The sequence below is a fragment of the Phyllobates terribilis genome, unplaced genomic scaffold (assembly GCF_046119375.1).
Source record: "Phyllobates terribilis strain yellow unplaced genomic scaffold, ASM4611937v1 Scaffold_5__5_contigs__length_657084704, whole genome shotgun sequence".
Lineage (NCBI taxonomy): Eukaryota > Metazoa > Chordata > Amphibia > Anura > Dendrobatidae > Phyllobates > Phyllobates terribilis.
In genome coordinates, this window is record NW_027362765.1 from 119,897,816 (window position 1) to 119,910,010 (window position 12,195).

General features: G+C 49.0%; 1 protein-coding gene across 5 annotated transcripts; it reads left to right on the forward strand.

The window, feature by feature from the left end:
* The first annotated feature begins 657 nt into the window (after positions 1-657).
* Positions 658-12,102, forward strand: SNPH (syntaphilin). Of its 5 annotated transcripts, none has more exons than XM_073682855.1 (5): positions 658-763; positions 6,283-6,370; positions 6,461-6,565; positions 7,337-7,486; positions 9,666-12,102. In XM_073682855.1, the coding sequence occupies exons 1-5, from the start codon at positions 748-750 to the stop codon at positions 10,615-10,617; spliced, it is 1,311 nt and encodes a 436-aa protein (XP_073538956.1). In that variant the 5' UTR covers positions 658-747; the 3' UTR covers positions 10,618-12,102. The 5 variants fall into 5 exon arrangements, with proteins under 5 accessions (XP_073538956.1, XP_073538954.1, XP_073538958.1 ...); XM_073682853.1 differs by having other exon boundaries at positions 707-763; positions 6,280-6,370; XM_073682857.1 differs by lacking the exon at positions 658-763 and adding an exon at positions 5,010-5,103 and having other exon boundaries at positions 6,280-6,370.
* The last annotated feature ends 93 nt before the right edge of the window (positions 12,103-12,195 follow it).

Sequence of the window (12,195 nt, forward strand, 5' to 3'; positions counted from 1 at the left end):
GTAATATGGCTCTTGTAGCGCGGCCGTACTGTACCGCCATATGGTGCGCTTCGTGTCACACTGGGGTGCCAAGGGCCCACCAGTAACCAACTCCAGGGCCCCACTTTTCTGCTTCATGCAAATGTGACATTATCCTCAATCACAAATTTATATAACAATGATCTGAGTAGATTGTTACATGAATAAGATGCTGCCTTTGTCTGTACATAGTGATTCAAGTATATAGTGCCAAGTACTGCTGATAAAAGAGGGTGGTGGCCCACCGGAGGATTCTCCTGTTCTCCTGTGGGCCAGTCCAACCCTGGGTGTGCCCACCCTAAAAGCACTGCCACAATACAGAGGCACCTGGTGGTCTTATAAGTGGCAGTGCCCGGTTGATGACCTACACAAATCTTACTCCCCAACTCTGTCATGCCATCAGAAAGTGACTATAACCAATGACGCTGAGAGCAGGGGGGGCTATACATACATGGCTTGTGTAATTTCGGGGTTCAGGAGCTCCAAGCACATAGCTCTATACTGATTTTATGCCTCCTCATTTACTAGGGACAGGAGTCACTACAAGTCCCAGCATGCTCCAGAACTGCCCTGTATGGGGGGGCACAGGCTCAGCCAGATCTCCGCTCGGCTCTATATGTTCTGTGCCTTTAAATGAGTGTGAGATGACGCAGCTTCTCCTCCCCCTCCCCCCGTCCTCTCCTCTCCTCCCCGCACTCCTCCTCCGCCGGCCGGAGCTGTGGCAGCATCATGCAGAGCCCCGCAGGTGACAGCGCCCGGGACACGGCCACATACCGGGGGGTGCGGGGGCTCCTGTATGGTGGAATGGGGGCTGCTCTACTGCTGTGGTAGCGCTATAGATAGCATGGGGGCAGGTGCAGAGTTACACAGTGAGGGGAAAGGGGGCGGCTCTCACTGTTTAGGATGTGAGGCTCAGGGGGTGTGGAGCATGGTGCTGTGTAGGATTGGGGGGTGTAGAATGGCACTGTGCAGCATTAGGGTGTGCAGAGTGTGGTACTATTGAGGATGATGGGGTGCAGAGCGTGGCACCGTGGCGGATGATGGGGGTGCAGAGCGTGGCACCGCGGCGGATGATGGGGGGTGTGGAGCGTGGCACCGCGGCGGATGATGGGGGGTGCGGAGCGTGGCACCGCGGCGGATGATAGGGGGTGCGGAGCGTGGCACCGCGGCGGATGATGGGGGTGCGGAGCGTGGCACCGCGGCGGATGATGGGGGGGTGTGGAGCGTGGCACCGCGGCGGATGATGGGGGGGGTGTGGAGCGTGGCACCGCGGCGGATGATGGGGGGTGTGGAGCGTGGCACCGCGGCGGATGATAGGGGGTGCGGAGCGTGGCACCGCGGCGGATGATAGGGGGTGCGGAGCGTGGCACCGCGGCGGATGATAGGGGGTGCGGAGCGTGGCACCGCGGCGGATGATGGGGGTGCGGAGCGTGGCACCGCGGCGGATGATGGGGGTGCGGAGCGTGGCACCGCGGCGGATGATGGGGGTGCGGAGCGTGGCACCGCGGCGGATGATGGGGGTGCGGAGCGTGGCACCGCGGCGGATGATGGGGGTGCGGAGCGTGGCACCGCGGCGGATGATGGGGGTGCGGAGCGTGGCACCGCGGCGGATGATGGGGGTGCGGAGCGTGGCACCGTGGCGGATGATGGAGGTGCGGAGCGCGGCATCGTGGCGGATGATGGGGGTGCGGAGCGCGGCACCGTGGCGGATGATGGGGGTGCGGAGCGCGGCACCGCGGCGGATGATGGGGGTGCGGAGCGTGGCACCGCGGCGGATGATGGGGGTGCGGAGCGTGGCACCGCGGCGGATGATGGAGGTGCGGAGCGCGGCACCGTGGCGGATGATGGTGGTGCGGAGCGCGGCACCGTGGCGGATGATGGGGGTGCGGAGCGCGGCACCGTGGCGGATGATGGGGGTGCGGAGCGTGGCACCGTGGCGGATGATGGTATGCAGTGGTACTGGTGGATGTTGGGGTGCACAGTGTGACACTAGGGAGAATTAGGGGTGCACAGTGTAGCACTGGTGGGTGATGGGATGCGGAGCATGGCACTGTGGAGCATTAGGAGACGCTGCTTTTATTGGGCAGTCACAGGCATCACTATTGATGATCTGGTGGTAGGGGGTGGGGGCGCCCCGTTGATGATCTGGTGGTGATGGTGGGGTGGCCCCGTCGATCTGGTGGATCAGAATTGCTGATGATCAGATTTGCCTAATTGTGATGGGCTGACACCAGTGCACCTGCAGAGAACTCCACCTTCCATCTTCTCTGTCCTCTTGTTTATTTACCCCTGGTTATTATTATCCTTGTAAATCTCTTGCTGATCTGGAGACGAGTTTATATTTATCGTTTTGGGAAATGGAGTTAAATATTTTTTCTTGAAAGTGGGATCATTTTCTTACCGTGACTCCCAGATGAGGACCCCAGCTTCTGGTTGCAGCTGATACATTGCTGTCAGATATCACATGTGTGAATGGATTTATATAATATGGAATTGAAAAAGCGTAATTCTGCATTAATTGGAGCTTGATATTGGGGGTCAATCATTACTATGCCCCCCAGGTTCTTTGCTGTCTATATAAACACTTTGGTGCTTGCAAGCTTGTTTTTATTAGGGAATATTGGGGATCGGTGTTTCCCTTATGTCCCCATATCTGTCATATTGAGCTTGGTTGTATATGGCCAGGGGTCTGTGTCATTTTGGAGGTGCCCATTATATATTTCAAGGACAAACTTCACTCTGAATTGTCCCAAGAGCTTGCAGCCCTATCTGTGAGCGTGTGCATGGTCCAGTAGTCACGTTCATTCATACGACCTTTGGTCTTGTCATAAAGGTGACTTAGGACTGTTTATCTCTGTTACATCCCTCCATATATATCTCCCGGCCTTCGCCACTATTCCCTCCGGATGTCTACACCGGCTCTTTCGTACATTTGCTGTTATTGTGAAGGTCACACACAGCTGTAGCATTACCACTCTCCTGATCCGCTGTGATGGCTGTAGGGTTGGGGCATCTGTTCTCTCCTCTGTTTTTAAGCCTCCATCAGTGATGTGTGGGTGGATCTCCTGGGTCCAGAACGCTGCAATTCTGCTGAGGAAGCGAGAGCTGTGTAGTACGAGCGTGTGAGCGCAGGATTCCTGCACATTTAATTATAGATGCTGTGGGGCCCGGGATCTGCTCAGCATCATTGTATTTTCTGGATACAATGTCTGGGATGTATGGGGTGGGGGTCCATCTGGTTGCTAGTTCATCACTAATCCCCCTCTACCCATTCTCCTCTTTACCTGACATTCATCCCTTTTTTGGATATAACCCATTGTCCTGTTCCCCTCTTGCTCGTTTGCTATTTTTGGAGGAGATGGAGCTATTCCAAGCTGGGCACCTAATCTCTGTGGTCTCTGAGGACCTGTATGGGTCGTCTTTGTGATGCTGATGTGAACATTGTGTTGGACTCAGGATGCGTCTTTGGCATATACAGCAAAGGAGACCCCAAAAATCCCATCCAGGGTCCACACTCTCTGCACATCTGTGAGCAGGAGAGCCTTACTCCCTTCTTCACTTCTTGGGAGATGGGTGGCAGTACCATCTGAACCCACTAGGTTATTGGGCGGGAAGTTGTGGCCAAATGTTGCAGACCCCCTTTTTCCATGATCCTCATAAAACATTAGAGCTGTCTATATTACAATATGCCTGAGACATTTGCAAATGGCATTTCTTTTTTTTTTCCCCTATGCCTTTGGAACCCTCCAAAGTGAAATTTTGTGCCAAAAAGCTACTTGTCTCTTCAGAGAGGAAGAGGACTTGAACTCTAGTGCCACCTATTGGAAATGGCAATCCTACAAGTCATTATCGACACTTGAACGAGCCTTGAAATATGACTTGGGATAATAGCCAAATCAGAATCTCAGTTTGTAGACACGGTTCAAATCCTCTTCCTCTCTGAAGAGACAATTTGCATATTTAATGTCCCAGAGTAGCATGCAAGGCGTTTTAAGTCTCCTCATACTGTGGTTCCAGACCTGGCATGTCACTCTCCACAAGGAGAAACCTTAGCCCTTAGACTCCAGTCTTAGCCTCTCGCCCAGCTAAATCAGATCTCACACTTTGCACTGACGAGGGGCAATACCCCGAAACACTGTTTGCAAATTGAGATTCTGATTTGGCTTTTATCCAAAGTCGTATTTCAAGGCTCGTTAAAGGGTCGACAATGACTTGTAGGATTGCTACTTCCAATAGGTGGCGCTATAGAGTTCAAGTCCTCTTCCTCTCTGAAGAGACAGTTTGCATATTTAATTTCCCAGAGGAGCAAGCACGGCGTTTAAGTCTCCTCATACTGGCGTGCCAGACCTGACATGTCACTCTCCACAAGCACAAACCTTACCCATTAGATGCCAAAAAGCTAGAAACCCTATATTTGGGGCAGCACTCTGTTTAATCAGCTGTCAGGTCATGCTGGGAGTTGTAGTTTTATAACAGCTGGAATTCTTCTTCTGTGGTATTCTCATATTTCATACTACTTCTGTTGCTCGGTCATAGGTCTTATCCTGGGACAGGTAGTCTCCATCTCCCACCAGATCAGTTGACCTTGTTTATGAACGTTATGGTGCCGGTGTAGAGGAGGATCTCAGTGTAGTTGTATCAGGGCTGAGCTGGTTCTCACGCTATACTGGCACCATGGCATCTGCAGAGGCTGCCTTGGTGGTACTTGTACACTAGATTGGCATTGGAAGTGATGTATGGAGCGCAGCGCCAGAAGCTGTTTAGAAAGCTGTCAGTCAGCGTATATTCTTATGCATGTGTCAAATACACATTTCATGGGAACGACTTGTTACTGCTGGGCATCTGATGATAGCTGAGCGGCTGCAGCTTGGATGCTGTTGCTTGCAGCTATTAGTGGGTGGAGGACCAGGGAAACGCCGTATCTGACAGCCTGCGATCCTAATTTAGCATCATCACTGTTACTATGGCAACCCTGTGGGATGGATGAGTGATGGGCAGGATGCCATGTCAGCGTGTGATGTCATCCTCCTCCTCCTCCTCCGTAGCTCTCATGTGGAGACAGGGCGGTTGTGGTCTCTCCTGCAGGTTTGTGTGTGACCCTTTGTCACAGATGGAGCATTGTTTGCCTTTTGTGCTTATTTTACGTCTGTGTCTGTTGTCTCCATATAAAGCAAGTATATAATACATACAATGCAGCTAAACATCGGGCTGCCGGGCACACAAGCATCTTTGTAGTACCCTAATGGTCAGGGCTGTGTCAGTGATACTGGGCATTTCTGTGGGCACAGCGAAGTGCTTGTACTTCTTACTGTTTTGTGCTCCTTATTTTGTGCTTATTTTTTTTATTTTTATTATTTATGCATATGTATGTTCCGACAAATACCATTTTGATTATTTGCTACAAGGAAGATTTCTTCCCCCCAAAAAATTAGAATATTGAATTGTGCTTTGCTGCAAAGCTTTTGTAAAAATGGTTATGATTTTGAATAGCTGCAAAGCTTGTATGGAGATCTGCAGTGTCTGGAGTAGAGCATGGCTGTAGTTTGGATCTTGCATGGTGGTGGTTATAGCTTTCATCAGGGAACGGGGACCAGAGGATCATAGTGGGTATCTGGTGCCAGGGTCATAGTTCAGGGCAGGCACGGACTGGCCGACAGGGGAATCGGAGAATCCTCCGTTAGGCCCCTGTGAAGTAGTGCTATTACACAATTTGCATAAAAAGGTATAATCTAATCATTCATTAAACAAGCTAGCCAAATTATTATTACATAGAAGCCTAAATAAATTTGTATACTATTGTCAGATTATTTTTGCTTGTAGCTAAACAGTGGGACTGAAGAATAAATGTTACTGGTGGGCCTTTACCAACCCAGTCCGAGACTGGTTCAGGAACTAGTGCTAAAACCACAAATGTTTTGTGTCAGAAAGGTGCCGGGGCGGACATAGAAGATGGCCCCTTCACAAAATAATTGTTTGGGTCCTTTGCCGTCCAAAATAATGTAACTCTCTATGCAGGGGCGGACACATCATTGGTGCAACCTGTGCGGCTGACAGGGGCCCAAGAGTTAAGGGGGCCCAATTATACCTCCAAAGCAGGAGCAATTTTGCATTTTTAGGAGCTCTTGGGCTGTTAAGGGCCCATATATTGTTCTTGCACAGGGGCTCTTTTCTGTCTGTGTCCGGCGGTTGTTGCCAGCATAGTCTACCAGTGGGTCTATCCTGAGGCTGATTGGAGTGTAGTATAACTGAAATCTTTTCTAGCAGGTGCCCTGTGCCGCCCGGTAGTGCCACCCTGCTGCAGTGCACCTATGTCTGTGCCAGGCGGCAGAAGGTCGTCTGTTGGCTCACGCAGGTAATCCTCCACCTCACCACACTTCCATCTCTTCTGCCTGTCCATGTAATATTTTTGGATTAACGTCTCTGCCCTTTTTCCCCTCCACAGACGCACATCACCTCCTGTATCAATGAGGGATCCATACGGGACGTCCTCTGTCAGCAGCAGCACATCCAGCTCCTATAAAGGAAGTGACAGCAGCCCTGCATCCAGGTAACTATAGACGGACAGTCACCTGTCACTTTAAGATTGTTTTCCTAAATAGCTAATCAACCTAAAAATAGTCTCTAGTTACATCCAAAGCTGCATTCATAATTCTGCTGGCTGTATTTAAAGGGATCTTATTAGGCCCCAACTGATGTAATCTGTGTTAGGTCACTGTAATACAGATTAGTTAAGTATATTTGTTTTTTTTAACCCTTTATTCCATTCCTGAGTAATCAACTTTCCCCCCCAAAAAATTGGAGAAGTGATTAGTCAGGTATGGAATAAAGGATTGATGAAACCAAGATATGGAAATAAACCTGCATTAAAGCTAAAACAGATTAGATCAGTTGGGGGTAGTAAAATATACTGACAAATTCCCTTAAAGACCAAAAGGTGACAAACCCCAAACAGTATAAGTGCAATAATGTAGTTTGTGTTATATTGAAAGGGGTTCTTTTGGACTCTCTCGACCTCCAGGGTCCCCATTATCCGGTGCCACGGCACAGGCAACATGGGCAGAGCTGCCATACATGTGTGCAGACACTGAACTAGCAGGGTCTACTTGACATGTGAGATGCTGCAGCATGAAAACTAAAAGAATTGTGACTGCATCTTTGGATGTGACTAGAGTATAAATCAGATTTCTGCTCTGGATCAGTAAAGCATTGCATTGTACCTATAAACAAATGCTGAATATTACACAGGTACTTAGTCACAATCCTCAAGTCAATAGGATTATATTTGATATATAATTGACATTTTCTTTTGCTTTCTTAGACGCTCAAATAAATACAGTCTATGCAGTGAAAACCATGGAATCAAGCCACCCACCCCCGAGCAATACCTCACCCCCCTGCAGCAGAAAGAGGTCTGCATCCGGCACCTGAGGGCACGGCTAAAAGACATGCAGGATGCTCTGCAGGAGAGGTGAGGCTGGATATCACCTACTCCATGTACAGAGATCTGCTGTCCCGATCATTGTCCAGATTGCTGCCGTATCCCATAATGTGTCATCCTTACTGTCGTCACGTGACTGCGCCGCTGAGCTCACTATGGGTACAGTTTAAAAAACCCTCAGCTGTAAAAAGTATTAGGTCAGGACAATTTTCAGCCACTAGGTATAATCAAAAATGATGCCATTCACTGACAGCAAGTAGAGATCTTGAAAATGACAGGTAACTAAATGAAAAAGCGTATTAGAAAATTGCAGAACTTTTCACGATACTGTGATGATTGCTTGGCTATGTTCACACGTTGCATTTTTGCTGCATTTTTTTTCTGCAGGCAAAACATGCTCTCTTGGCAGTAAAGAAGCTGCATACAAAAAGCAGGTTCTGCTGCGTTTTTCAGGTACAGTTGTCTCTTGGGCATATTGATACAGTTTAATGCCTGTTGTTCCTGAGTTTTCTGCACCAAAAACAGAGCAATACCTGATACCCGCGTTTTTTTGCTGTGTTTTTGCACTTACTCATTGCTTTCTATGGGTGAAAAAACGCTGAAAGAAGTGACTCGCTACAGTTTTCCAATTCAGTCAGGAAAAAAAAAAATGTCCGTGCATGATATTTCTGAAACTTCATAGCTTTTGTTGGTACTGTAAAACACAGCTTTTAATTTGCATAAAAAAAACGCAATGTGTGAACATATCCTTAAGGGGTTTTTCTGGCTCAGCAGAAATTTTTGTGACCACAGAGTGCCGATTTGTGAAAGTGTGCAGTGCTCACACTGTCAGGATTTCCTCTCTCTGCAGAGCTAGTGGGTGGTGACGATTTGCATAGTTGCGGTCACATGCCGACTAGAATCTAATTGGCACGTGATCGCCCATTCGCTCTTGAGAATGGAGGGAATCATGACAGTGTGTGCACTGCATTCATAAAGAGTGACTACAGGAATTTATGCTGAGCTCAGAAAACCTCTTCAATTTTAGCATTAATTATTTTGAACTGATCATAAAGGGAACGTACCAGAGAAAATATACTTTGAAGAGGTGGCTGGGGACCATAGCCAGAGACCAACCTAGCTCATCTCCGCTTCTTCCCAGGGCTCCTAGAGGTGATTTACAGATCTCTCCCATTGTACATGAGAGGAACCTGTCAATCACCTGTAGAAACTCTGGGAAGACCCGGGTGTGGCGGAGCCAGACTAGACTTGTCTTCGGCTATGGTTCTTGGCCAGTTCTATATAGTGGAACCTCTCTGAAACACCAACTCATTTCAGAGAATAATATAACCACAAGCAGTTCATGCTGCCCAAACATCCTAGCAGGTTTGCTTTTAGTTATGGTTTATGCTCAAGTTGCTTCCAGAGCTGCGTTAACAATTCTGCTGACTTCCTAAAAGAGCAGACTACACTTGTGCTAAACTGTTCAGAAGAGATTCAGATTGTGGGAGTTGTAGTTCTACAACCAGGCCTCAATTTCCACAGATTTGTGCAGCAGTCGACAGACGTTTCATGTTATGTACTGCATACTGACAGAGATCAGGAAACCAGCACATTCTGGATGCAGCTTTGGCTGTGACTATAGTATAATTTATAGATTTAACTTCATTACAACCAAGTGCGGAAAATTTCCGAGGCTTGGTTGTGGACTTTAATCACGCACCATTGTAAATGTATAGACTGGGATTAAACTTTCTGGAACCTGTTAGAAGCAGGTCAGGCCCCCTCCCGCTGTTAGACAGAGTCGGGGATACTGTGGAGAAGACAGAAGTGGTTTATCACAGCTTCTTTCTTCTCTTTTGCGGTATACATAGTGCTCAGTGAGCTCTATGAAGTGGATAGAAGCATCGGCAATGCTCATGCTGCTATTGGACCCAGCGATCACTTGATCACTAGGGGTCTGAGAGGTGCAAAAAATCACAGATAAGAGGCAAACTCAGCAACACAGAAGCAGTAGTCTGAAAACAATGCAAAATATTACAAGAAACCCAATTATAAAAATTATTTTTAGCCCAAAACACATGCATTTAAATAAAAAAAAATAAATAAATAAATGTACCTAAAGGTGAACAAACCCTTTTTAAGTCCTTTCTAGTCTTGATCATTAAGGGGTTACGTGTGCCAACTAACGTTTTCCTGCTTTGCTGTGTTCTTTCCTCCCACTATTTAGAGACACTGAGGTTGATGAGCTGAGGTCTCAGCTCGGACGGATGCAGGAAGACTGGATAGAAGAGGAGTGTCACCGAGTGGAGGCACAATTGGCTTTGAAAGTTGCTCAGCGAGAGATTCAGCAGCTACGTGAGGTCATGGACGGTGTCCGTGGCCGCCTGGGCGATGGAGATATGGGCATGCAGAAATACTTTACTGACATTACTATTCAGAACCGAAAGCTGGAGACTCTCCTGCAGAACATGGAGCTGGCACATGATGGCACTGTACCAGGCGCGGAAGGTGGAGGCTCTGCCGGAGATTCACCAGCTCGCTCTCTCACCCGTAGCTCCACGTACACCAAACTGAGCGAGCCTCCTGTCGAAGATCGCCACTCTCAGGACACTGGAGATAGTGGGTACGCCGCCCCAGATGACAGCAGTGCCGTGTCCTCTGGCCCAGAGTTCTACCTGGGCGAAGGCCCTTTATGTCTTACCGTACAGCCCCCACCATTGTGCGCAGAGGCGGCTGTCCAGGCCAGCAGCGTCAGTGATTGCGCAGTGCAGACAGACGAAGCTGCGGGCACACCAGAGCCTGATTCCATATTCGAGAAAGTGCTCCAGTCACAGGCTGCAGCCAGTCCCACCATCATGGACCCCATAGAGACAGAATGTGCAAGTGCTGACTCGAGCTGTGTGGTTCTGGTAACAGATGGTATTGTCAATGCAGAAAACGGAGAAGGCGAGGATCCTGATGCTCCTCTTAGTTACTGGAGTCGACATTTTGTCGTGGACCTCTTGGCTGTACTGATCCCTGTGGTACCTACAGTAGCCTGGCTATGCCGCACACAGAGGCGTCAAGGACAGCCGGTATATAACATCAGCTCCCTGATGCGCGGCTGCTGCTCTGTAGCCCTGCACTCAATCCGTAGGATTAGTTGTCACCCAGTCAGTGCCTCCACCAGCCAGCCCTAACACTGGCGGCTGCCACTGGACATTTTACTTAGCACTTTGTAGAACTTTGGAGGGGAGGGGGGCGGCTTAAAAGGGAAGGGTTTCCTCCTCTGGAGGTCAGTGGGTACACTATCTGCCAACTACTTGCGTCCTACAATAGAAACGCACTTCGTATGCTGATATTATGGTACACTTCCCTGAAATCGGGGTGGGTATGTCTGCTCATCCGGAGTCTGGGGTTCATTGTGCCAGTCTGACCGTGGCCTGCATGAGGCACGGTCTGCTGCGGTCAGTTGTGTACATCGCTCCAGAGCTGATAAGTAGATGCTGCTGATCCGAGTACACAGGTCACCTGCTCATCTGTCCTTCCTCAGATCTCCTCTACCTGCACCAGTTCCTCCAGTGTCTGTAGCTCCACCTTTGGGAGTGATCGCCACATGTACAGGAATTCTCCATGTAAACTGTGTACTTGCTTGTGATGATGTGTATTCTAGCACCCTATATGACTTGACGGAGTGCGTGGCCATTGAATGTACTATGTACATATATGTTGTATGTGTGAACTAGTGCTGTGTATACGTGCCCCGGGCCGGTCCTGACTACACTTGTTCTAGTCTGTTGTCTTCACCTTGGTTGCTTGTGCCCCCCCGTACACCCAAACCCCTTACCTTTTCCTCGCTGCTGCCTCCATGCCCTGGCTTTGCTGCTGCCTTCCTTTTTTTTTTTTTTCCTTAATGTGACTTTGCAAAGTGGCATGACCCCCAATCAAGCGCACTCTCAACTTCCATCCCTTTAAGAGGGTGTCCGAGTTTCTTGCCTATATCCCATGTTCAGCACCTGCAGCTACCTCCCTTGTGTGTGCACAAGCCTCGCAGTGTCGGATGAATGGTGGATTTGTCATTTGACCTCTCAACGATCATGCTGTTACATTATGGTCTGCAGAACTTTTAATTGGGCAGAAGCTGGCACGTTGCAGGGACACGCTGCCAAGCACTGCCACCATCTCTGCCACCTTTTGCTCCTGTTTATAAGCTGGCACTCGGGGTAAAAAGCTGTGCCCCCCCTTTATTTTGCTCCCTCTTCTGTGGGAGCTGTAGTGTGTGTGTGTGTGTGTGTGTGTGTGTGTGTGTGTGTGTGTGTGTGCTGGTCACTCATGCCGCATTGTGTTTAATGCTCACTAGGGGGCGCTGATGAGCATGAGCACAGACTCCGCAGGGACTGGCCTCATATATTTCAGCACTTAGAAACCTTTTTCTTTGCACTTACCTGATCTCCTTATTGTCCTGGGAGTGAGTGACCAATGACTCCCGGCACGTGGTCCCGTTATTCCCTCCCAACAAGCTTTGCGGACAGGAAATAGTAGCTGATGTTGGAATGAAGTCACTGACGCTATAAATCTATATATACATAGAGAGATCTATATTTTTTGATGTTGCTTGTCATTTGTTGTCCGTCCTGCTGAATGTATTAAACTGGCCTGAGCCACATCAACAGCCAAGTCCGTCTTCATGGTCGTCTCTGTCTGCCCTGGCAGGCGCTGCGGGTCATTTTGGCGGTGGGTGGGATCATAGGAAGACCAGACAAATCACAAAAGGTAAA